Source organism: Phoenix dactylifera, chromosome 8, assembly GCF_009389715.1.
Source record: "Phoenix dactylifera cultivar Barhee BC4 chromosome 8, palm_55x_up_171113_PBpolish2nd_filt_p, whole genome shotgun sequence".
Lineage (NCBI taxonomy): Eukaryota > Viridiplantae > Streptophyta > Magnoliopsida > Arecales > Arecaceae > Phoenix > Phoenix dactylifera.
This window is the reverse complement of record NC_052399.1, coordinates 28,825,157-28,852,694: the sequence shown is the minus strand read 5'-3', so window position 1 is coordinate 28,852,694 and position 27,538 is coordinate 28,825,157. Positions and strand designations below refer to the sequence as shown.

At 36.8% G+C, this 27,538-nt stretch overlaps 2 protein-coding genes across 9 annotated transcripts; one reads left to right on the top strand and one right to left on the bottom strand.

The window, feature by feature from the left end:
• Positions 1-1,296: 1,296 nt before the first annotated feature.
• LOC103712597 (KH domain-containing protein At4g18375-like) lies at positions 1,297-9,276 on the bottom strand. The gene is made up of 8 exons (XM_008799164.4): positions 9,199-9,276; positions 6,810-7,408; positions 5,135-5,632; positions 4,809-5,048; positions 4,441-4,722; positions 4,278-4,333; positions 3,848-3,938; positions 1,297-2,828 (listed from the first exon to the last, which is right to left on the bottom strand). Exons 2-8 carry the CDS (start codon positions 7,383-7,385, stop codon positions 2,697-2,699), a joined length of 1,875 nt encoding a protein of 624 aa, XP_008797386.2. The 5' UTR covers positions 7,386-7,408; positions 9,199-9,276; the 3' UTR covers positions 1,297-2,696.
• Positions 9,277-9,507: 231 nt separating this feature from the next.
• On the top strand, positions 9,508-19,780 carry LOC103712596 (adrenodoxin-like protein 1, mitochondrial). Of its 8 annotated transcripts, XR_005513130.1 has the most exons (7): positions 9,513-9,556; positions 14,245-14,286; positions 15,549-15,645; positions 15,735-15,808; positions 15,990-16,039; positions 16,135-16,217; positions 16,295-19,780. XR_005513130.1 is itself a non-coding variant. In XM_039129458.1 (6 exons), exons 3-6 carry the CDS (start codon positions 15,600-15,602, stop codon positions 16,398-16,400), a joined length of 285 nt encoding a protein of 94 aa, XP_038985386.1. In that variant the 5' UTR covers positions 9,513-9,556; positions 14,245-14,286; positions 15,549-15,599; the 3' UTR covers positions 16,401-16,657. The 8 variants fall into 8 exon arrangements, 5 of the variants coding, with proteins under 5 accessions (XP_026662517.1, XP_038985386.1, XP_038985388.1 ...); XR_005513132.1 differs by lacking the exon at positions 16,295-19,780 and having other exon boundaries at positions 15,942-16,039; positions 16,135-16,219; XM_039129458.1 differs by lacking the exon at positions 15,735-15,808 and having other exon boundaries at positions 16,295-16,657.
• Positions 19,781-27,538: the final 7,758 nt, after the last annotated feature.

The following is a 27,538-nucleotide window of genomic DNA, read 5'->3' as shown; positions in this document are numbered from 1 at the left end:
GTCTCGCTCGCTGCTTTCTTCCTTTGGAGAGAGAGGAGGAGGGGACGAGAGTCCGTCAGGCCGGTCAGACAGGTGGAAAGCAGGAGGAGGGGAAGGGGAGGAGGAGGCGGGACGAAGGACGATCGGGTCGGCTGAATGAGTGTGGAAGGGGAGGTGGGGCAGGGAACAATCGAGCTGGCCAGATGGGTGTGGAGGAGGGGAGGGAGAGGTGGGACGGAGAACAGTCGAGCCGGCCGGTTGGGTGTGGAGGAGGTGGGACAAAGGGCAGCTGGATCGTAGGGGAGGAGGAGGTGATGTCAAAGGAAAAAAAGCTTACAAAAGAAAGCTATCCAGCTAGAAGTATTGATTCATATCCATATGAGTGGCATGGATGGTAAATCATTTGCAATCTTTTTCGGCAAAACTTAAACATGGAGGTTCAGGAAGTACTGCATGCCAACATTCACTGGTGAAAAGACCAGCAAGCAAATCTCCTTTCTTGATTCTGATCTTAGCCCTAAACATCGTATCGAAACCATATCGAAGAGGTGGGAGAGAAACCATCACAAAATTAAAAAAAAATAAAAATATATTTTATAATATATTTTATATAATATAATATATAAATATTGGGCTCAAGTGGACTTAAAAAGTTAAACCTAGGCCCGCCCAAATGATCCATGCTCGGATGGACCAACAGGCCACCCAATTTTTTAGGACCAGCATCAACCCATCTCATCGTCAAAACCACCATGGGCAAATAGAACCTTTGCTCTTAAAATAGATAATAGAACCAACCTCAAACTCTGGCAATTTAAATCCTTCCCTAGTGAATTCAACTAGTGACTTTTCCAATGTTTTTTTGGGCAGATAGAAGCACTCAATATAGCGTACGAGACGCCCACATAATAATGGAAAACTTGATGGAAGGTAGCAATGTTCAAGATATCTATCACATATAAATTTTAAGCACATAGCACACATTCTCATATACTTAACAGAAGACAAAAGTCAAAACACCTTCCTAGGTTCCCGTGCATCAGTCCACGCATTTGTTCCCCCCATCTTTGCTCTAGAAGGCTACGAACCCACAAATCCCAAATGTTGCTTCAGGAATTCTATCGGGTGCGATACCAGGTGACTCACATGGCTCCGCTACCTATAATACCACCAGCCGGTGAGTTGCTACCGCCGGCACTTGGCACTAACAAGAACTAATAGACCAAGCACAGGTTTTACCGAACTTCCCAGCGACTCAAATCAACCTAAACGGGAGAATCATCCAAGCAACATTCACATAGATGTGATGCTGCAGGCTATTAATAAAACTTTCCACTACATTTACATGCCATAATCCATATATTAATCAAGGATACAATGCAGAAGAAATCAACACTCAAGACTATTTTCTTTCCCAGTGAATGACTGACGAAACATACCTAATAAAATAATTTTAAGATCAATACCACCAACACTTCAGTACTGTCAAAATGCAAAAGAAACTACTTCAACTCTGGTGGGCTGAAAAATTAGAAGAGCAACCCACACATGCCCCTAATCACCACTTCTAAAAGCTTATCAGCATATAAATACATAATTTACATGGTCAGTGCTGGCAACACCGATATTTTGCAGAGTTAACAGACAAAACTTCCACCTGCTGAATGCACCACCTGTTAACTGAAACCTACAGCTAACCTTCTCTGCAGCATGCAGGAAAGAAAGGTGTCCCTATAAAGTCACAGAAGAATATTACTCATGATGGATATCTACAACATCAGTCTCTTACTGGGTCAGAAGTTGGCAGATTTTGTGGAGTAGAGAACAAGAATGTACACTTTTCCTACAAAATTACTTGTTTTGGGGGACCCGAAATCCAAAAATAGATGGCTTAGAGACAGAGATGTTTAAAAAAAGTGAGTTGAAGGGCCACCTACTGGCTAAAAAATTGACCCAAGATTAATGCAATGAAAAATACAAGGGAAGCATAAACACAAAAGAAGCAGGAAATTGAATGTCCAGGAAAATTACGAGCAAACAGAGTTGAAATCAAAAATATCTGAAGGAAGAAGCAATGTACAAGCACACTACACAACATGCAGTCTTTGACTCGGATCTGATTTTGATAACAAAATCAAGCTTCAAATCTACACAAGCACGAGGAAAGGGGGAGTTCTGGGGTTTTATGGTTCCATTTCAATACATAATTTTTAGCTTCAATAATGGCCATAAAAATTCACTTCAGCAGTGAAACAACAGCACATGTCAAACTTGATCACACCACCCTGTTTATGGATAGATCCTATCCATATAGCTGAGGAAGCAACGGGCAAAAGACAGGATAATGAAACATCAATATATCAAGCAGCGAGTCAGTTGATAAAGAGTTGCTAAAACCAGGATATATGGCATCCAAGCTAGGCAAAGATGCACAAGAAAACAACGTCAAAGAGGAAAATAAGGACCTAAGATATCTAGGGTAATCAGATAAGACAGATTCACTGATATAGAGAATATCTTCCTCAATGACAAGGCAGCAGCAGATTCTTCAGGAACATGAATGACTGAGGAGGCAGAAGACACCACTAGGATTTTAGCAGATATGCCCTTCCTCTCTAGAATAAAAACCTAAGGGAACTATGGAAAACCAGAAGGAAGTGCACCGCGATAATGGAACAAAAGATCACCTACTGGAGCTTCAAAGCACATCCATCATCTTAAGTGGACATTATGAATGCCTGGATTAGGTTCTCTGCAGCATGCTTCTGTTCAGGGGTTCCTGATATCTGAGCAATACGCTCAAAACGAGATGATTTTGACTCAACAATTTCTATATGAGCTCCAGATATCTGCAACAGCATCAAACAGAAAAGAAACTAGTTAAATTAAACCAAATAATATCTAATTAGGAGGCTACCTAGATGACGAACAGGAAAAACGGTAGGGTGCTAGGGCCGGGTTTTAGCAGATAATGCTAAAGTAAATGGCGTCCAACCTGTGGTTGAATCTGTATCCAATATTCTTTCTTCAAATTTGTTGGTATGTCCATTACATGTCCATCAATAATACCCATGTGCAAATTATCCTGGAGAGGTTTTAGCGATCTTCTGACTGTAAGTTGGAACTCTTTACATTTGCAAATACAAGGCTTGTTGGTGGGCCCAATTCAAATTTTCCAGGGCATTGAAATTCGTCAATCTCAGTTTTTAGGATTGATTTATGAACTGCTCAACTGTCTGGTGGAAATCTCATTATACATTGTTCAGAATGTCATATGGGTATATTATATCTTCAAAGCATATAATAATCTTTGGGTCTGGAGAAATAACTAAAAGTGAAATTAGATCGGTTATGCTAGAGTCATGGCCACTTCAAAATTGAGAAGATAGATTTTGCATTCTCTTTTTGACAGGAGATACTTGACAAGACCCTTTAAGTAGAATCATTGCAGAAGTTAGATCTATGAATAACAGGTCAGTTAAAGGAATTTTTTGGGTTTCCCCTTCTAGATGGCAAGACGCTAAATCATCCAAAAGGAAACAAATCTTCAGTATGGTGCACTAGATTTGGGTGTCTCCATATATATGGAAAACAGGAATCCAGATTTTGAAGATCAAAATTATATAAAAATAAGAAAATGTGTGCACAAGAAAAAAACCACCACCAAAATACTAAATCATGCCTGAATTCCAGCCAACTAGAACTTTTCAATGATTTTCTGAATTCCACATAATTAAAACTGGATGTATTTAGAGCATGCTATAAAATGCAATAGCATAATTCCAATCTACAAAAGTACATGTAAAATCTAGAGCATTAAAAAAAAGCAATAATATTATGAGGATAGATTCACCACATAAAGACACACCTTTCTTATATTTTCCATGTTTGTACCACCTTTTCCCATAACTTTAGCTAAAGCATTTGCAGGAATCACCATCTCAATATATGGAGGCAATCTGCTTAAAGTTAGAGCAACATGAAACCAAAAAACAGTTAGACCACCTAGAGTGACTGAATTCTAACAAATGAGATATCCAATCACAATTAAAAAAGGGCCTATTACAATGAATTAAAAAAAAAAGCTTATTAAAACAAAGACAATGTTTCATGAATAGAATGGTGAGACAAAATGTATTATAAATGACATCCTTGTGAAAATACATGGTAGAAATGCTTCTTAGAAGGCATGAGGAAACCTAAGAAAAGAAGCGGTTTGAACAACTATTCCGATTGGACCTCAGCATCAAGGTCCAAGCAGACTAAGCTTATATAAAGTGCATAGAAAAAAAACATACCCTCCATATGCCTTTGATGAATACGATGAAAGGGAACCATAGCCATTCTCTCCAGCCTTGACAGAGAGCATAACAATAATGTTAATCAAAAGCTTCTATGAATTTGCCAGTCATGCTGAAAACAAACAAGTCAGAGCAGATATCCTGAAGTAGAGATATATACCTGCAAAGAACTGTATCCATACAAACCGCTGCCAGAAAGCACTCCCAAACCCCTTTCAGTTTCTATTCTCTGGTCATAGCTCAAAGGTGCAACAGATGGAATGCTAGGCAATACTGGAGGGACGGACAGACTACTAGTATAAAGAGGATCAACTGGAGGAGCGTTCAGATTGCCATCCTTGTGAGTATTCTGACTTCCATCCCTATCTCTCAAAGCATCTTCCCTAAGCCTCAAAATAATCTGAACTAGTGCATCACGCAAATTACCTACCTCTCCAGTTACCTGGATGCCGATCAAAATTGAAAAGAATATACAGTTAAAACTTGAGGACAGCAGAAGGAGATCAGTATTCAAGGATATGGGCAAACCTCTACAAGCTCATCATTGAAAGCAACACGCTTAAGCTTTTCACCTTTTGAGATCCGAATTTCAGCCTTAGTCTTCTTGCGCATGTCATTTATAATCGAGCCACTCTTGCCAATGAGGCAGCCAATCACCTTTGATGGAACAAGAAGACGGATATTCACTTTCTCATCATCCTCACCATTAATCTTTCCTTGAAGCAGCAAAACAGCTTCAACTGCAGCAGATTTGATATCGTCAACAGACTGCACATGCAGATCATGCATCACACCCATTAGTCAAAAATTGATAATTGGGAAAAAAACTGCAGAAAGTAATGAGTAAGTCTAACCTCTGTAGATGTGACAGTAATAAGACATTCTGCAGACTCGTCCTTTGTATCATCAACATCAATACGTGCACCACTGTTTTGCCTTATACTCTTAATGGTACTCCCTCCCTTACCAATAACACGTCCAATCTTGTCTGATGGACATAACACTCGTACTACTAAATCCTCTGAACGTGATGGACCACCATATCCAGAAATAACAGGAAGGGCAGATTGATAAACTGGCCATGCATTAGCCGTATCAGTATATCCACGAAGTTCTGGTACAGGTGGTGTGGCACCTATGACTGGTGGCACAGATCGAGATGGAGGAACAAGAGCATCTGCAGCAGGAAAAAAGCTGCCAGCTGGATAGATAGGGACATCTGAAGGAATAATAATTGGTGGAAGCTCTGGAACAGAAGTATCAAGGGAGATCTCTTCTTTTGGCAAAAACTTGTACATAATAGCAGAAACTGCAAATAATGCTTTCCTCACGGCTTCAGCATCACCAGTTATCTGCACAAGAATATTTAAGGAAAATTAATACAACTGGAAGTAAAGTAACTAACAAAATGGAATACAAACATAGAGATGAATCACAAATTTTTTTTTCCAAATAAGGCAAATATCTAAACTTCCATATTCAAATTAAATTTGGTAATTCGACGCCTTAATCAAATCATAGAAACCCCAATAAGCACCTAAAGTTTTTAAAAGCAGATGGGAAGGAAAAATCACTTCCTCACTTAAACTAGTCAGCTAAAAAGTGAGAACTGGTCAGCTGTTTTTGATGAGCTGTAATTCTGGTTTGGCTGTAGGCTGTCACTTTACAAAAGGATATCATATTCAGAGATGATCCTTTGATGATCCAAGGAAGAAACAAGAGGACAGCCTACAAGATATGCATTAGCCACAAACATTGAATCAGACACAGATAGTTAGAAAAGAAGACCTTGATTAACTGATAAAACTTAAACGACCAACAAGAAATTGTAAAGCACTTTCTGAAGAATGGGTCCCAATGAGTAACACGGCTTTTAAATGGTAAATCATAGTGATAAAAAAGTAACACTGTAAATTTCCATAACGGGGATACAAAAAATAGACACTTTTTTAAAATAGAGGCTTTCCTGTATCTATCTCTAAACACTTTAAAATAAAGCAAGGTTAAATATATGAAAATAAGAAGAGCATTTATCAATTCACGCCATAGCTTCTAACACCACGCAAAATCAACTGAGGACTACTCAAAGGGAGTTGGCTTGCTCCCAGCCAGGGAATTCCCATTATATATTGCAGGGAATGAGAACAGGTAGACCATGGAACCATACTACGATGAAAGATTGCTGACAAATCCTAATACTACAAGTTAAAAATTAAGTGTAAAGTAAAAGGAAATGCAAGTACAAACATTTACGGCTCAGAATTGTTACCAAAAAATATAAAGTAGCATAAGTAGGAAGATTACTGACAAATCCTAATTATAGAACCAAAAATATTAATTTTGACAAAAATATCTGAGACTCACAATTCCATTGATATGTAACTTCAGATTCATCATTATACAACAAGAAAAGCACAGAACACATAAGAAGTCGACATAGATCTAACCACTAATTCAATTTATACTAGCTCCTACAATTCTAATTTAAGATTTACTATTTGAAACTCATAAAGCAGTAGGAGAATTTACCTGAAGAAAGTTGTCATAGCTCATTGCACAGGAATGAGTAGCATCGTTGGCATCCTTTGGGTTTACTTTTATGTTTGCATTGGTCTTTGATCTCAATCTCTTTATGGTGGCCCCAGATTTGCCAATTATATTTGCAGCTTGGCTAGCTGGAACAAGTATGTAGGCCTCCTCCTTGTTCCTCTTATCAGACTCACTACCATTAGCTAGGGCATTGACAATTGCATCATGCACCTTAAGCAGAGCATCTTGAGCAGGGCAAAGAGGTTCCATGCTGTCCTCATCAACATCCATAGAATCCTTGTCTTTAACATAGCAGTATATGGTGATAACCCTCTTGTCCGCACCAGGAAAAGGATCAACAACCTTGATTTTAGCATGTGTCTCTTGTCTTATGGAATTTATCACTTTACCACTCTTACCAATAACACTCCCCATAACACCATCAGGGCAAAGTATGCGATAGACAACCAATTCGCCATCACCAGATCTCTCCTTGTTACCTGGTCTCTTGTTCTGTTGTTTCCAATCATTGTTGTCATCCCTCTGCTGGCGTGAACGTTTTCCAGTCTCCACCATGATCAGTTAAAGATATAAACCCGCTGCAGATGAAAAAACATTATCACATTGGAGAACAATTAAGATATATATACTGAAAATGCAATACAAACACCATGAGAATGCTTCATTGATGTATTTGATATGCATAGGGATGCCTTCCACAAAGAGCTAAATAACACCATATAACCCAGTACATCGAAACTGAGCATAAACACTATTAACACAATTGTCCGCAACAAAAAGTTCCACATTAAATCGGAAAAAAGGTTCTAGAGGAAGATCAAAGAAAGATATCAGGATAATCTTCTCCTCGAAAGACAGATTATAACCTGCAGTAAATTTAGATATAGCTGCCTACAGTAATTTTTACAGACTTAGCAGGGAACTCATTCTATGCACACCAATCAGAACTCAAGGCATGCTACCTGCTTGATGGACATGGAAGATGGCAAGATAAAATTTGAAAACAAAAAACAAAATAAAAGAATGTATTTAGAACATATGGTCGCTGCACTTCTGTGCTTTAACACACTTGCGATTTCAAATTGAAGTCTTCCAGCATGACTTTGTTTGTTTTTGAGATTATGGTTTGTTTGAGAAGTGATAAATGACTGGTTGGCCGAAAACAATTCAACATGAAATGCAATTGCCTAATTGACAATGTTGGCATTAGTTCTTTACTTTTATGCATATAATGCAAAAGATTCAGTATGACCAAATGAATCCAGACTGAAGGCTTCCATGAATCCTTTTCACAGGGCCCACCATCTCAATGTTAATGGCAGAAATTCCTTCATGACCCCCTTTCTGACAGCTTTGGAATGGGACAAGAGAAACTGATGATGGTGTAGATAATTTTTAATCTCAGTGCATACACACAAAGTGAATCAAGGATTATATTATCAAATTTACTATGAATTATTATAATTTCTCGTTCTCTCATTTTTGGGAATGCAAGTGTGTTGATTATTTTATTTTTGGGTTTCTTTTTTTCAATATGCTATGCATAATTTTATGCTCATACAGTGGCCCTCTCCTCCAAGACTTTTCATCTCTACAGAAACCTTTGTGTGTTGTTCTGGCCATATTTAACCATACACATTCTTTTGAACAATCATGTGCATCGCACATGCCGAATTCTATTTACTCATTTGCTACAACACTAGAGAATTTTTCCATTTTTTCTCAGATGGATGAAGAAAATAATAAAATAACTAAAAACTACATTCAAGCTAGGGTTAGAACAATGGAGAGAAGAATCAATAAATATGTAACAGAAGCTCACAGCAATAATCAACCAAAAATTCCTAAACACATCAGAGAATTGAAGAGAAGAGAATCAAAGGTACAAACAGTTGCATACGCAATAATAGATCTTCTCCGAAGCGAACAAGAGAGTAACCAACTGTTGCGTACCAATCAATGAAAATACGAAACACAAACAAGATAAAACCTAACAATGCCTATCTAACTAAACAAATGACCCAGAAAACAAAATAAGTCTTCGCATTGGCACAACAGATGACGGCGATTGATTTGCTACGAACAATATATCACATATTTGATCAAAAGAATCAAGCAAATAATGGAAAAATCAAGAAGGGGATACATAATTCAGACACCGAGGAGATTACAAAAGAACAATATTCGTTCCCATGATTTCTCTCATGATCTCTGACTTGAGAGGCTAATCCTACCAAAACCCTAGCTCCGGATAAGTCCCGCAGAAGGGGGCGGCACAACGAAAGAACTCAAAAACCCTAGAACAAAGAAAGGCTTCGTCCACAGAGAGAGAGAGAGAGAGAGAGAGAGAGAGAGAGAGAGAGAGTACCGTATCCTGGGCGAAGAAAAACCCTAACCCTAGGCGACGCCGAAGAGAGGAGCGCGCCACGACTGCTTTCGCTCTCAAGAAGAGCGCTTTCGGTTGGGTTTTTAGATGCCGGGGACCGCCACCGGCTCGGTCGGTAGAAGCCCTCTGTGACCGGGTATTGGCAGTCGCCCGGTCGGGCCTTTCACGCCTACACTTACGGCTTATCTGATGAGCCAGAAACCGTCACGATCCGGTCCGAGGTCCTATTCCCAGCGGTCCGAACCGGTACGGTAACTATAAAAAAGGCGCTGGATTCCCAGCTCCGCCGTCGTCTCCATTCCTCTTCCTCCCTCCCTCGTGAAAGGCGGTTCCGAAGGAGGTCCGTTAAACCCCTCCTTTTCCTCCCTAGTCCGTCATACTTTTTTTTAAAAAAAAAATAATTGCATAAAATATCTTTTTTATATGAGATTTAGTAAATCTGATCTTTTTTTTAAAAAAAAAATAATTGCCTCTAAGGTTCTTGTGTTCTACTTTATATTAATTTATCAGGTCCGATTATGGTCCTCTCTAGGCTCTCACAGTTGGGATCCCTGTTCTTGATGCAGTCTGGAATAGTTTTTTTTGTCATTTTATTTTATTTCATTTGGTTTAATTTATTCATGTTTTTATATTATCTATTCGTTGGTGTTGGTTTTTTAGTATACCAAATTATGAACTTAGAACAGTATTACCATGTGCGGTTCTTTAGAACAATGATTCAAGTGCTTCCTGCTGGTGTGGTGCTGAATTGCATTTACACATATTACACATATTTGGGGGGTTCCCAGGAATCTTATGCGAAATAGAAAAAAAATAAAACAACAATTTGTATCCTACAGTCAAAAATCAATACATGTACATAATGCTGATTAATATGCCTTGTGTTGTTAAGGATTACATGGCAAACATTACACCCTAGTAATGTATAAGCATTAAAGTAAAAAAAGACATTGGATTTGAACAACAATCATTACCAAAAGGCATAATGTAAGGAGAAGTTATTTTTTTTCTGAATAACTCTATCTAGTTATTCTGGCTATAATATGGTTATGTAAAGGTATAGCACAATTAAGCCAAAGCTACTCTAGTTTGATATAGTGATATTACAGTTATGGTATAGATATGCTACACTAAAGCTGTAAATGTACAGTATATACACTACAATTTTGATGTGGTTTTAATACTCAACTTATAGATCGATATTATAGTTATATGCTATGCCTCCTAAATAGTTATTACACTTTTTCTATAGTTATGTAACAATTATACTGCAAGTTTTATACATCTATAGTTACAATGTGGTTATTTATAGTTGATAATAATTTATTATCTATTCTAGAATAACATTATAATTTTTATAATCTTTGTAGTAGTATATATTACACTCATATTATATTTTATTAGTACCATATTAATATAATCTTGTTCATATTAATATTTTATATTGTATATTATCTTAATATTTTCTTGAGTTAAAAGGTTTTTAAGGGATCGTAACATAGTTTGGGATTCAATTTTCAGCACTAGCTATCTAGTTGCCATTTCAGAAGCATAAGTTGGTGTATAATTGTATGGTTTTGTTGAAGTGGAATTCCAGTCCCATAGCTTCTGTTTCAAATCTTACATTTATTGACTATTTGTAATGCTGTAAATGCAGTGTATACTTAAATCTTTTAACTTAAGCATGGGATCAGTTAAAAGGTAATTGTACTACAAATGGATTAGTAGTTTTTTAGCTAGAATTCTACTCCTAGACCTAGTTAGGTTGTCTGAGATGGTAAAATGATTTGCAAGTAATTTAGTTAGTTTAGACTTTAGACGAATTCAATTGGCTCCATCTGCAGGGGAAACCACAACAAAGGGTCTATCAGGTACTTTTCAGGAGCTAACAGTGGATTAGTTTTTTTTAATAGGGAATTATATGACCCTACACATCATGGTCTAATCACTTAATGCCAAAATTGCACAAGCTTCTGATAAGAAGATATCCTCATCTTAATCAATTTTCTATCTTTTCTTCTTTAGATCTGAAATATAATTGTAGATTTGTAGGTACAAGTAGCTCTGATCCAAAGTTAGATCAGACTGATATCTATATAAATGCATGTAAGAACAGGACACATGGGACAATAAGATAGCAGCAAAACAGCAAAAGCAGCAGCAGCAATAGCAACTAATAGTACTTCATTGGTGCTGCTAGTTTTTCTTGAACAGTTCATAGTTCTATTTGTAATTATCTGTGAAGTTCATGAATTTAAATGATCTGCAAATGTTTTGGTTACTCCAAAAAGGTTCAAAGCAAGGATTTAAGTTCCAGTGCAAGTGGATGTGCCTCTCACCAGTTGGACACATGCTGAGCCATGCCAAAATTAAAAGAAAAATAAAAAATGACTCAATTCCTTTTTTTTAATTAAGTATATGATAAGAGAATTTATAGGTGTTGTGTTACCTGTGCTGGATGCTTGGTATTGGCCAACATCTGAAATGTTGGTTCAGAGAATAATTGGCCTAATGGAAGTTTAAGTAATTTGAGTATACATTTACCATGGTGAAGAGTTTTGGGAGAGAAAACTATGGTAAATCTTGTATGGCATATTATTGCGACAAATCAGTCAGTTTCGAGATGTCTTGTGACAACATCAAGTGCCTTACTCTATAAATAGTTTCTTGGTGGAGTGGAATGGTCGATTCTATTTCGTCAACTTTCTAATCATGAATCAATCTAATTAGTTTATGGCTGGTGCCAAAAATTCTGTCCAAACATGGGGTTAAGTGCAGATGTCAAAGAAGTAAAATTTAGAATATCTTTACCTTTACTACATTTGGGATTTCTTTGATTAGTTCATTGGTGCAGGTTTCGTTGATGTCTATTGTGGCTCAGATTGCATAGCAGTTACATGTTTGGGAGTGGCCATTCTATGATCTATGATTTATTATGAATTTAACATATAAAATGACAGTTTACCTCTCATTAAATCTTCTTCTCCTTTCCCTTATTTTTCATTTCTTTTCTTCTCGATCTATCTCTTCTTTCTAACCGCTTCTCTAACCTGTCCTGATTTTAGTAACCGTGTTCTCTCCTCAATGGATGGTATCAATATGAATTTTTGATTAACAGCAAAATGAATTAACATCATGGATGCTTTAGAAATGGAGAGCTTTAAAGACTTAAATAGCACTAAGACCATGTTGGTTTGAACAGGCAAGATTGTCCCCAATTATGCTGTGCTTTTCTGGACTTCTTTTTCAGAAAGGATTCACATTGATCCCCAATTGTTGAACAGGGGCATTGCAGATCTAATTGCTGAAGAACCAATAGTGATGTAACTATTGATTGAAGTTTAAATTGCTGAAGATTCTAAGGTGACAATTTTATATTGAAAATTGTCCAACAGAAATATGATGCCTAGGTTCATTAGATGAAGATCCAGCAAGCAATAAAGATAGTTTGGTGAAAGATATTACCAAATCTAATAATCTACAGATAGAGATTTGATGGACGAATTCAGCTATCAATCCATATAAGGCAAAATCTTGCACAGGATTCAAACTTTGTTAGTCCATGATAGAAGCATGCAATGCAAGATTGGCTTATTGATCATGTTTGCACCATCATTCTAGATTATTGCACCAGTGGACCTTATAATATGTTTCTTGGTAATATTTTGTTGCTCGAAAGGAAAGATTATCTTATTCTTCTGCCTCTTCCCAGAAGTCATTTTGCATCATGTTCAAAGTACATTTTTGATATGCATGATATTTATTAAATAACTGTTTGCTTTACTCCAAGTATGCATGTTGCCTCCTGAAGTCAATTTTCTTACTAGTTTAGGTTGACACTAGCTAGCTCTCATTTGGCAGCTCAGTTTTCTAAAAGTAGAAGTGGATGTGTTAGAAGCCCTTCCAGCTGTTGCTTATACCCCATGGTTGGTTCTGTATTTTCAACGAACATGCATGGTGTAATATAACCAAATATGTCATGATCTTGGTGGCAAGAATGCATATAGACTTAATCCTCCTACTCCTCATCCTCATTGTTGGAGTTGTTTTTTGGAGAATATCATTTTTTTAGAGTGTAATTAAAGTGGCATTTACTAATGTCCAAGAAAAATCTTATGCAAATATTTTGAGCTTTTGCTAGATAATTAGATTGTGGGCTTTTATAACAACTTGATGTTTGTGGTTCTCATTACTTTCACTTTACCTCATCATGGGTTGCTTTTTCTTTGAGTAGAGCTACTATGTGGGCGTATAGACAAAAACCGGAATAAGGTTCGTACAAACTAGACAACCGAAGGCCTGGTACTGATGATTCGAGCCATTAGATGTTATCTACTATCTCTAAACTGCTTACTATCACAAAATTATATGATTTGGAGAGCCTATGTACCAAGTGGTCAAAGCATAGGCATTTGTTTTTGTTATTTAAACTATCCATTTTTACCACTAGATGCATAAGTGATGCATATGATAGGGATCTCCAAATTTCATGTTTTTTTCTTATAGTAAGCAATTTACAGATGATAGATTATATCTAATGGCTCAGATCAATATGCCAAGCCATCAGTAATCCAGTCAAGACCAACTTTACCTGGGTTGTTGTGTGGGCGCTACGTTCTAGCTCTGCTCTATTTTTTTTCTAGTTTACTTTTTATGGGTTTAATTACATGGAATGACTTCTCTTCCGTGACTCTTTATTCTTATTGAACAAAACATGTATAATGTTTGTTTTACTATCTTGCTATGTTTTGTTGGACTTTCACCCATCTGGTTAGTCAACTTTGTGGAAGTCCATCGTCATTAATCTTCATAAAAGCCTTGAATTCTTATACTATAATTAGATGGCATTTTTATTTTTTGGAATCATATTGTCATTAAACTTTCTTGTAATAATTTCATAAGATCAGCTTCATCATCAGGATAATATGTTTGAGAGCTTCTTGATGTCCCTTTTCTCCATGATGAATTATGAAGTTTTATGATTATCGACATGTCATTTTTAGAAAAGTCTTCCCTTTTCTACTGCAGCCACTAGTAAAGGTAACGAGGAAAGCATGAACAAAAAGAGAAGTAAGTTCCTGATCATTTAGTATTGCATTTAAGTGATCTTATGATGTAGCGAAGTTATTTTATAAGGTTTTTAATTCATGATATACGTGTAATCCATATTTTAACATTCAATTGTGTACTTTTCCATCATGTACATTCAAACTCTTTATGTGGCATTAAGTATGGCCAATGCATACTTTTAAGGTGTAGGTATATTAATGTTGGAACTATGGTATACCGTACCGGCCTGAACTAGGCGGTACAGGGCGTACCGTACCATATCGGTTCGGTATCAGTATCCGATACGGGTGGCGTACCAACATTCGGTACGCAAAAAAAAATTTCGTATCATACTGTACCGACACTATGCTAGAATGGTACCCGTACGGGGTCCGGTACCGAGATGGCGAACCTTGATTGGAACCTTCTTCTTGTTGTATCTGTTATTTATTCCTCTCATTAGTGATGCATCACTTAGACTGCGCATGCCTTTTCAAACATTATATTGCTATTTTCAGATAGCACTAGCCTTTGGAGGCATTGAGAGTGCATTCAAATGTACCAAATCCATAACATGTTCTGACATTATTTCTTTTTCTTTTAATGAAAAGGATGTGATTGTCTACAAGTAGGTCTTTGGGTGTGATGTTATGATAAAGAAAATTCTGAAAAACATGCAGTTGGAACTTTCTAATTTCTGGAGTTTTTTTAGCTCATTTTATTCCTCATCTTTCTACTTGTGTTTATATGTTTCAATGTTTCCTTTTAAACAGCCGCATTCCCCTTCCAAAAGCATATAAATTGTGCTTGAAATATTTTGAATAATAAAAATTAGAGAATCATGATCTTGCAAGTAAAAAGTCTTTAAACACAACCTTCATCTCCCTCTTTAGGGTCCATACATTTTTTGACCGAAATTTCTAAGTATTGAGTTTGTTGTTCATTTAAGCTTTTGGATTAGAAGTGTTATGATTTCTCTTGCATTTAGATGCAGATCCTAAACCTTTGCTAAGCATCCAATAAGGCCTATATTTGATGAATTCATTCTTTCCTATCAGCAATTTCTTGTGACCATAAATGCCTTTCCATTTTTCTTCTTGTTTTCATTCAAGCTTGAATGTTGAACTAAATTAATGCCTATCCCTTTTCCTTTTTATCTTTATTCAAACTTGAATGTTGAAACAAATTGAGTTTTCTGTACGTCTATGCTTTTAGAGTACTCACACATTGTGCCACAAAGTCAAGAAGCACTTTCATTGTATTATTTTTTGTCAACCATGCAGGGTAATTGTGATAAAGATGGCAAGGAAAAGCTCATCCAGGTTCATCTTGGAATGTCAATGTTAGAAGCAGCCCACGAAAATGACACAGAACCTGAAGGTTTTTATCTTGTGATCACTAGACAATATATAGATTTTCATAAGAATTTGCTTTATATATAAGGTGAACTCATTGCCCCTTTTCCACAGTCAACAGTTACTTATTTGCCTAAGAACCTCTGAGTAGTCATGTACTTGATCATCTCCAATTATCAAATACTACGGTGCGTAATTTTGATAAAGTTTATGTGAATCATGAACTATTTATCCGCTAAAGTTTATGTGAATCATGAACTATTTATCCATTTACCCACGAGTGGTTTGATGAATTGTTGTGCATGGCATACCTTTATATAGGGTTCATTAGTCAGTTTTGGTTACACTACATTTCTGATGTGGTCTCAGGAGCATGTGAGGGCTCGCTAGTTTGCTCTACCTGCCATGTGATTGTGATGGTATATTCTTGGCTACTCCACCAGATGATATATATAATAATTTTGTATAATTTTGAGGATTTTGATGCATTCTCTGACTGGCGAACTCCTATTAGGATATGGAATACCGCAACAAATTGGAAGATCCAACAGATGAAGAAAATGACATGTTATATCTAGCATTTGGACTTACTGAAATGTTTGTGAAATCTTCCCATGAGAAGCTTTAATAGTTCCATCTTTTATTTGGAATAAGTTGTGATGCCACTTTTGCAGGTCTTGCCTTGGTTGCCAAGTGATCGCAAAGCCTGAGCTTGATGGGATGCAGTTAGCGGGTAGCCGAGACTTTGCTGTTGATTGGTATGTACCAAAACCACACTGAATGTGTTGACATACCTTTGGGTTGTAAAGACTGCATTCAAACTGTAGTTTTGCAGTTGGTGCTGCACAGACAATTTTGATCTTTAACATGCAAAATATCAAAATCATATGTGCCATTATTTTACAACTATCGTTCAATATTTCAAGTCATTTATTAAGCTCTGTGGACTCCTTATTGGAGACAAAGCTTTCTTTGTATTCAACTTTTGTTTTAGATATGTACGAGGTGCTAACATAAAAATCTTCTCTCTTACACTGCAATCAGTTGGGTATGATTTTCTGAACTCCAGCATCTTTTTTTTCCTGTTACTGACCGAATTTTTTCTCAACCAAAAACCCCACTAAATCTCAGACTTATTGAAGCCTTAAGCTTCCCATTTGTGTTCGATAATTTAAGCTACAAAATGATTATTATCGACATATTTTTATGTGCTGAGCCTGTGAAAGTAATTGCATGTTGTGTTTCCCCCCTCTCTTTGTTGTACATGCACTAAGTCATTCATCCTAGGAAGCAAGTTCTCAAGCCATTTTGGGGGATTTTTCCTGCATGATAATCTCATTCTGATGACTCATGTATATATTGTTTGCATCTGAGTGGTTAAAGAAGTTGCCTACCAATAATAGAAAGGAAGACATACTTATGACTCCAGACTCAGCGCAGTCCTTATCTGATTGCAAGGACCTCAACCTCACCTGAGCTCAGCTCATGTTGAGTTATTTGTTCTGGTCCATCCCATTCTAGATATAACATGGTTTGGCCTTTTATTGCACTGCCTTTCTTGGTTCACTATGTCAAGGTTTCTACGTTGCTTTTATTTATATGATTTTGCCTAGGAATTTAAATATAGACACCTGGATGAAACAATGGCTTTTCCAAGCTAAAATGGATTTATGATAGCAATCAAAAGCTGAGTAACAAGAGTCTTATAAACTCAGAAGATCTGGACCTACCACAGCCCTTCCCTTTGTCAGTTCTGAAACTTAGGTTCAATCTTGGCTTGCAGCTCTGCTCTTTGGACCACTCTATGCCCAAAACAAGGCATGGAGACCAAGTGGCCCATATATCTAGCCTGGGTAATGTTTGCCAATGCTCTATTTTTTTTTTATTTCATTGGTGTTTTTGGTATTGCATAATACTTTTGTTGGTTCCTTCTATTAACACTTGAAAATTTCATTGAAGCGTTGTACCTCTAATTAATTCTGACCTTATGACACATGGGAAGTAGTGGCAAAATATTTTATTGAAGCAACTGTTAAAGTGATATTTGTTTTATCAAGTCAAGCTCTTCATGAAACATGTTCATGTATATCATTATTAGGAAGGGTGTGCATATAGCTTGTGTGAAGCTGTAAAGGACAATGAACAAAAAATTGTTTTATAGGTGTATAGCGATAAATACGGAACTAAATAAGCATAGCGATAAATACGGAACTAAATAAGCATACCAGTTTGGTGTTGGAACTTATGGAGAATTGTAACAAAAGTTCACCTGGAAGAGTTTCATAATGATTAAGCATATATCCAGAGAGAAAATTGTTGCCATAACCATGATCTTTATAAAAGTCTTATCTCAAGCACATCAAACCTAATGTCTTAAAGACAATTCTCGTAAAGAACAATTTGAGACTCATTGGCAATGCTATTTAAAGTTAAGCATATGCCTCGGATAAGGAGGCTCATACAAAGAGTGCATTGTCCACCGTATTGTTTACATCTCTTGTAAATGCATTAAGCTTTGATGGAGGAAAATGAGACATTTATATTTTACATTATGTTGATCACTCCACACTATAAGCAGTGCACAAACTCAAATTTAGTAATGTTGAAAGAAAGCAATGGTAATGTATTTTCTTCATGATTCATGAACATCGAGATGATGCGACTTAGATCAATACTTGCAAGTGTTTGGTATAATAACTACTTAACTAGCACCAAACCCTTATCCCCTTTAAGCTGTTTTCCTTTAATTGAATTTGAATGATTTCTGAGATTTTCTTTTCTATAAGCAAAGTATTTGAAAAATAATTTCTTCAGCATGTTTGGCTTTAAAAGGGGAATATATTTTGTTTCTTTAGAAAGGAAGTGCTTTATAAGATGAGGAAACATCGACCTTCAGAAGAATTTGATGGCAAAAGATGTGGGTATAGCTTGGAATTGGATATCTATATCTGAAAATCCTTTTGGAAAGTAGCCCAATTTTGCTTATTGATGGGAACTAAAGTTATCAAGAGTCAAAGTTTCTTTGGATTTCTTATTAGTTTATGAATTTGGTTTTAAATTTTGAGAGCTAATGATGCTATGAAGAATTACAGTTGGAGTTGGATTGGTTGTGGATAGACTTGAAATAAACAGTTAAGATGCTATCTATTAAATCCAAGGCCAAGTGATCTACATTTACATAAACTTATTCCTGCGTGTATGTAGGTAAGGAAAATATTTCAAACATGCACCTTATCCTTGATGCATATGCATTGCTTAATCAAGTGTCATATACCTTGGTTTATTCCACATTTTTTAGCAATATCATAATGGTAGTAAGAACCCTTTTCTTTAAGATTTTGATGAGCTTTAACCATCCTTCTCGAGCTTTCGTTCCTTTAGAAGTTAGATCTCATGCCATTGCCATTTGATAGACCTTTCATTTGTGTTGTTTTAGGTTGTCTCTACTCTTTGTGACCTTTTGACCAACATCAAACTTAAGTCTCTATCTTTTAGGTCTTCTCTACTCATGTCTCATCTTACAAAGCGTTTATTTTGTGTGCCCCTTGCTGCCCACCATTATATCCTAAAATTATACAAAGCTATGGAATTTGAATAATTTGAGACAAGGATATAAAAACCGGAGGAACAAGATAGTACTATTAGTGTTCTACTACTCCAGTGCGAAATCGGTACCGAGGCGTCGAAAGAAGTAGAGCAAGGGTGGGGCAGTGCTGGAGGAGGACATGGCAGACCTTTGAAGCATGGCGGAATAGGGCCTCCTACCCTATGGCCGAGCTGGGGAACGCGAGGTTCGTGTAAAGAGATAAAGAGGGCTGGGGAGCAGCAATGACTCAAGAAGGAGAGGGGTAGAGGGGAGTTAGGTTTCCTCCTCCTTGACTTAGCATACCTGGATTTAGTGCCAAACTGGGTCTTTTTTGCACCATACATGTAGGATAGGCGGTTTATTAGGAGCTATAGTGATCATTTTACCCCATTGCAGTTTATCAAAATCCAAGTTGTGGGGTGGTCAGGATGCACCCCATCCCGAGCATGAAGATGCACGTTCCACAAGAAAACCAATATGCCCCCATATTGTGATTTTTGAGTTCTTGGTTTGAAATTATGAAGGAAAAAGTAATAAATTATGTAAGATATTAGTAGAATAATACAAAGTAAAAGTAAAGGAGCAAGCAATTTTAAGGAACATGATGGATGCTGCTTGTAATGGCCCTTAAGTGAAGGAATTATGAATTGGTGATACAAATGGTTGATGAAAGAAAGTAAAGGTTGGTGTAGCTTTCTTGCTTATTTGATGTTCTTCTAAAAACACTAACACTACATCTAGTTCATGGAATGAGGGCTGGGATGGAATGGAAATTACAGCTTTGGCCCCATTCTAATGTTTGATTGTGTAACAAGTCAGAGTGGGTGGAATGACCACTTCTTTTCCAACGAGAATGGATGATATTTTTGGTATGAATTAGTAAGTGGCATTTATCGTATGAATTGGAAATCCATGATTCTATTAATATTTGAATTTTAAAAAATATGATTGAACTTTGGTTATATTTCTCAAAGATATATCGAAAAAATAATATCAATTGATTCTGTTCGAAAATATTATTAGTTGAGTCAAATGTTAGAATGAAATATCCATTTATTTCCCATTTGTTTGTTCATTTCATGCCCAAACAATGGAATAGAAATGTTGATTTTGATACCTTTTCTTCCATTCCTTCATCCATTCTTATTCCTGTTCCCATTCTTTTTGTTCTTGTGAACCAAATATGATTTTGTAAACCACAAATTAGGGGGATTGTTTGCTATAGGATTTGACAAAGCCACAATTTTGATTATATTTTAAACTACTGCATCTACTAATATAACCTTAGAAAATGTCGAATCATAAATAGTGAGAACATATGAAACTTTATTTGTTAATATAGGAATTACAATAAAATAATACCCAAATCCTAGCATCCACATCTAAAAATCTTAATTTTGAAAGAATTATAAAAAAGAATTAAGGAAAGGATACAAGAGAGGTACAGTCAATAGTCAACAAATGAGTCTGGACTTGAAGAAAAAAGAGACATCTCGTTTTGCAAAAGCATTGCCAAAAACTTGAGCATGAGGATTAGCTGAGGCCTTCAAGCATTTGATGATTGATTGTTAGGATTTAGAGAGCAAAGGAGCTAAAGAGGTAAACTCTATTGAGCTGTCATTATGTGAGAAGAATTTTTGTTTTAATTGGCACAATTTCTTGGGGGAGACTCCTTATGAAGGGGATAAGGAATTTTAGGCACCTTAGGTCATGTCCTACACTTTGTTTGATTTGTTTCCTAGCATCATTGTATAAGAAAGTTCAAATTTGGTACTTTGTTCGATCTCGATTTTCTAATTAAGCTTCACCAAAAAAAGTATGAATTAGAGGGATCAAGCCTCCGTGGAAAGTGGGAACACAACTAAGGGACTTGCACTGTTATTTAGTGGGACCCATGTTTATAAGTTATTTAAGACTCGCTTGGTTCATGGAAAGAATTTTTTCTCATTGGAATGTTTTTTCTGGAAAGATAATTCTTGAAAATATGATGCCTAGAAAAATGGTTTTGGCATGTTTGGTTGATCATGGAAAAGTGGCACATTTCAGAGTGGCTTATATTTGGTTGAGCATCTACTTTTTAAGAAAAGTTGTATGAAATACCTATTATACCCTTAATAAAGGAAAGACCTTACCCGTGGGTTTTGATGGCTTAAGGGCGCTTTTAGAAAAAAAAAAGATCCTAATTTTCAACCGGTGGGAAAGTAACTTTTTCATGTTCTCCATGGATTTTTCTTTTCCATGAAACATAGGAATCTTAGTCCTATAGAAATGCTACTTTTCCATCTTTCTGTTGACCACACTTTTTTCCCTTCTTTTCTCGCAAACCAAACGAGTCCTCAATCTCAAAGCACACGTTCAAAGACTTGTTAGGGGACAAGTTTTAGGTGCATGGCCACACATGATTGGTCTAGTTTGCGGCTACCCCCAGATTGTACGTGGCGAAACAAGTCTAGATCTTAAAGAATTCTTGACTCTATCACATTATTTAGTGGGACCCATATTTATAAGTTATTCAATCTCAAAATACACATTCAAAGACTTGTTATAGGACAAGTTTAGGCTGCATGGCCATGCATGATTGATCTAGCCTGCGGCTACCCGCAGATGATACGTGGCCAAACAAGTCCAAATCTTAAAGAATTCTTAACCCTATCCAGATATTTGTTTACAAAAAAGAGAAAAAACTCATCAGTAGTGGTAGGATCGAGATTTGGGGGGAAGAGCGCTACCAATTCTGCCATCCACTTCCTCTCCTTCCTCTATTAGCATCATGACTTCAACATCATCAACATATAGGGGCTTCTTCAATTTCTATCCCTAAGACCACTATTTGCCATCATGAAGCCCTGCTATAGCATGAACCCTCTGATATGCTTGCTTCGACACCAATTGCGGAGAGGAAAGAGGCGATAAATTCCTTCTTTCTTTGATTCTCAAGAAAAATATAGATAAAGAGGGGTGAAAAAAGGTACTGGTCACCTCCAATGCATCTGCATTGATATCCTCATGCTGGCGCTGATGGCACAAAGGTAGTAGGGGGCAGCCAAGCATTGGCAATTGTAGAGTGGGCTCAATGATGGTGATGGTGGTATTGGAGTAGGGCCCGACAATGGTGGATAGGAGTGGAGATTGTGACTTCTTTCTTATGTATGGGTTGCATTGATATTAAAGACTTCTTTTTGTTTCTTCTCTCGCTCGTAAGGGAAAGGGACAGAGTTAAAGGGCTATTTAAAGCTCGCATTTTTTTTTGAGGTGGTCGTGCATTGGACCGATTATGCACGGCTATGCATCACATACACGTGCTTTATCAAAAATTTTGGTTTTGTGGGAAAGAAACTTTTTTCTTTTTTTGACCTTTGGGGGGGGGGGGGTAAATAATATGCATAAAAGAATTTTTCCCCACTCCACGTCATAAGGTAGCTTCACCCTTGGACAAATGAAGTGGGTGTGGGGCTGACCAGCTATTCTTTTGGTTTATCTTGCGCATGCATATGAAAGGACATGGCTGCTAATTTAATAATTCATGTGAAAAACTTTTAGGTGGCTTAGGTTAGGACATGTTACATATTTTGTAGGTTGTAAACATAAACACTATTTTTATGGAGCCATATAAGGGCATTTGGAACCATTCACCTTTTTTCAGAATGGTAAGATAGTAGAAATGATAGCTTCTTCACCCCAGCTTGAACCGGCTTGTTTAGAATAAAATGAGGGCAGTTAAAATGGCCACAATTAGCCTTCATAAGGGGAACTAACAGACAATAATATCAAAATAACAGCATTATTTGATTATGTCACGGTCATTCAATAAAATATATTTTTTTGAATTGTTTGGAGATTTGATTTTAAAATTATTATTTTATTCTCACGAAAGTGGAAAAGGTTAGGTATCGACCTTTTTTCTTGTTATATAATTATTATTCGAGTAACCATTGTATATGTCTATGATTATGACATGATAGGGGCCTTTAAAATTGCTATATGACTTTCAACACATTAGAATGAACGATATTTAAGCCATAAACAGAACTTGAGGAGAAATGGGAACGGATTCATAACTCATGTCAAGATAAAATTCGTCAAGCCATGGTTAGGTGAATTGCTTATCAGCTAAAGCTATGATTGATTGATTGCAACTCTACCAAAAGGAAATGCCATGATTGTGAGCTCGAAATATATTCTGTTTGGACATTGCATAGAATTCTCTCTGTGACATGCGACAGACAATACCATACATTCAAGGTCACAAAGATCTAGCATACTGGCAGTGTTTGGGGCTAAATTGTGATATTTTCTTGTTTGTTACTAATTTGTATCTTACAGGATTAATATGAGTTCCGTCTGTATCCCATGGATAATTGATCTTATATAACTATACAACCATGCTCTCTTTTAACACAGTGTTTGGGCCTTTTTTTGTGAAATAAAGTGTGAGAAGCTTTTCTAGGTGGGATGTCCCAGAACCATGCTCTCTTTTAACACAGTCACCTTTCACTATGTGCGAACTTTGCATGTTTTCAACATTATTTCAACGGAATCAGTATATAAGAGGTCCGAATTATCTTCTGAGTTAAAATTTGGTACCATACAGAAAGTGGAGTGTGAAAGAACAAAAGTAATATATTGCTTTCCTCATCAATAAGTTGCTTGGATTCAAAGAAAAATTTTTATGAAACAACTAGTCTTTGTGGTTGATTTGGATGTGTTTTCACTGAACTCAAATCCCATCTGACAAAAACACATGTGATGTGAGTTCCCATTTTCTTGACATTCAAGAATCTTAGCAGGTGCATCACAAGTTTGTGGCTAGGTAGATTATTTTGTGCCTCTGGCTTTTCTGCCACCTAATCACCATACCTTTCTTAGGTGGTGACATGTAAAACTTCACCAACCAGCAAATAGTCTTGGTGGATTATTGCATGGCTTCTTGTTGGTATTAGTGCTGTTTTCTTGGAGAAAAGCTTTAGTATGAAGAAATCTCAATAACCGATGCTCACTATATTTTTGTGTGGTGCTGGTTTCAGTATTGAATCATGCATGCACATCAAATTTGCATCATAACGGAACCCATCAGAACAGAGATTGATCCTCAAGGATTAGAATTAATCCGGGAGATTGCACTCAGTTGCTTTGAGTTGTCTCTTTATCTGATGCTGCTCCTTGAAAACATTAATTGGTGCTCTTGGTTTTGGATTGACTGGCATGATGATTGATCACTGTCTTTAAATGGTTACTGTAAATTGTTGAGAAGCTATCCATTAATTCACAAACTTCATCCCTGAACAATCCACTTATTTGTATATGCTAACACATCTCGATTAATGATGCCCATTTTTGATATTGTTGCTTCCCCCTGCCTTCTATAGTTCTATTTCAGCATGAGCTTATCAATCCATCATTTTAAGATTTTTAATTACACAAGTATTGAATCAAATAAAGTTTTCTCAGCAACACTGCACGATCCTGTGGAGATTTTTTTTGTTTGTGTCCTGAATTTCCAGAGTATTAACTATATACTCTCTCAAAAATAAAAATTGAAGATAATTGCTGCTGTAAGGTCAAGTTGTTTTTCCTTTGATTTCCTGGCATAACAATATTGGATCGAACTTTTTTTGTTCATAGTATAAAACATGAGATTCTTTGTAGATGTCTTCTTAGTAGTTAGTTAAAAGTGAGGACTGCATTACGAAAATTAGTTTTCCATTGAAAGTAAGTTAGGAAGATGCTGGTAGATAGCAGTAAAATTAGGGAGTCAGCAATAAAAGGAAGATGCTGAAGAAAAATAACTGAAGACCTCAACTTTACCAGACGTATAGCAGAAAGCAAGTGAGATTCTTTTAAACTTAACCTTTTTCCACTTTTCCTAAGAAACAGGTGATCTCTCCAAAACAAGATATATGTGCCCCATCTCTTACATCGAACACATCCTCTCGCACTTAAAATCTATTCTCATTACTGCTGTCCGGTCCTTTGTGCTTGGTCTTCATGCCATTCCTGACATCTTTTTCTCGAGTTTTTGAATGCAAAAAAATTAATTGAGAAAAAGATGGTCAGGAAAGGATGACATCTTTTCCTCTCAAGTTTTCATCTTTTGCTCTCAATTTTTTCTGGTTTCATGTGATCATTGTGCGCTGATGTACGTCTGCCAGCCCCTTTGAATTCTCAACAGCATTCTCTTTCTATTTCGATGTCCACATAATGATATATGACATTGAGAAATATGCTGGAGTAGATTCCTATTAATGATCTGAAAGGGGTTTGAGCGCGATGCTTATCTACTCCCTTGATAGGGAGGAAGAAGCAAGTGAGATAACTTAATTTGGCGCTACCAAAGTTGAAAACAAATGCTGTTTTCAAATAATGATACATGAAATGTTTCTACATGCATAGCTACTACTGACTCCAACCCTTCAAACATGAATCCTAGATTTATACACCAGTGTTACCCTTAGATAGTAATGCAAGGGTTAGAAATGCTGATCACCCGCAGTTTTAACCTAGCCTGTCTCCATTCCATACCTACTACCAGATGCTGCAAAACTAGATCAGACACAAATAAACCGGACCAACCTGACCAGACCAAACTAATCCAGAGCTGCTCGGCACCGGACTAGTTTGAGTAAACCTGACCGTTTTTCTGACAACCCTTATGTATTCTATAGCCAGGGTCGGCCCAATCCTTAAGCGACTGAAGCGGTTGCCTAAGGCTCCGGCGCAAAGGAGGCCTCCCACAGAGGTCTCAAAGACAAAAGAAAAAGAAAAAAAAGCCCCTCTTAGTGAGTTCGTCTTAGGCCTCCAAATGCATTGAGCCGCTTCTATCTATAGCATGTGTACCGGATGAACAGGGCGCACCTAAACTAGTGGTAGTAGTGTCTGGTGGGTCATGGCTTGTGCTAATGTGTTGAAGGATAGATCAGATTACCGAGCGAAAACAAAATAAAATCCTAGACTGCACCAAAATGCTGTGGAAAAGCAATCTCTTAATGGCAATTTATATTGCTTGCTCTTGGTCTAAAAATGTATTATGTGCTAGAGAAGTAGGAAGGGTCCACTACTTGTGATGGATGACAAGTTGTTATTAGGGATCCTGTCATGGCCCATGCCAAAGCCACCTACCGCCATGAGTATGACAGCAATATGTATTCTATGATAAAATTCATAAGAGCAGACTACATCACCTTTCAAAGGCAAGGCAGTTAGAAATCATTTGAATAGGTCTATCCTCACGGCACTTTCCTTTCATTTAATTTTTTGGCTTCTCTTCTTCTAGAGGATGACAAAAGTAGCGCGTGGGCTGCAGCTATCTGAGATCTTTACAAAGTCTTCAACAAACGTAAATTTTAATCATCTCCATGCCTATTGCTATCATAAACTGGTGATTAGAAAACTAAAGCATGCCTCAAAAAAAAAATATATATATCTCGAGTTCATGAAAACCCAACCCTGTACAACTACTTACAGGGGCCGAAAAGACTGCTCTACTCACTCTAGAGTTATTTATGCTTGGACAGGTAGAAGTTGTTCATTTTAGGTCGAGACTTGGAAAGTACACCAATTTTCTTCTTCAACTCGTAGTTGACGAGATTGATGTTGATGATTAAGATTCATGATTGGTAAGCTAAATTATACTAATGTTGTTACAGCTGACCTAAATTTAACAGGTTTTCGCCGTTCATATGATGATGGATGGCTTCATAAGTTTAGAAATGAATTGTTATAAACTAATGGCCAGCATCTTCTAGAGGTGGAAGTATCAAAATAATTTATAGACGTATAATTTATTGATGATGACACAACCATTCATGTTTGAGAATATATAGTAAGTGTTATGTTCCTAAAATTTTTAGAGTTGTATCCCAGACGTTTGAGCAGGTAATTCTGCTCTCAAATGGGCACAAAAAAAAAAAAAAACATGAGCATCATGTTTCAGGTGGCCAACCTGAATCTGGATCCTGCTTTTGTGAGTCTAATTTGGGTGTCAAACCTCAACCTAACTCCCCAACTAGGTCAGATGTGGATGATCTGCCATTCTCAAGTGACTGTAAACTTCTTGCTCTCTTCCACCAAAAAGATGAAAGGGGTCAATCTTACTTCAAAACTGGTGTACACCTGAAAGCAATACATACATATTGGGTCTAGCTAAATTAATGCCAAAGACAAAGACTGGCTTTTAGACCCTTCAATGTGCCTCAGCCACAAAAAAATTAAGGAGGTAGGTACAAACAGCATGGTTCAAAAAGTTGGCAACTTTCACTTGTTGAATGTTGTACCAACTAATGATCTCGACCGATAGATTTGTTTAAGATCATTTTTATCTTTGGCACAGCAATGT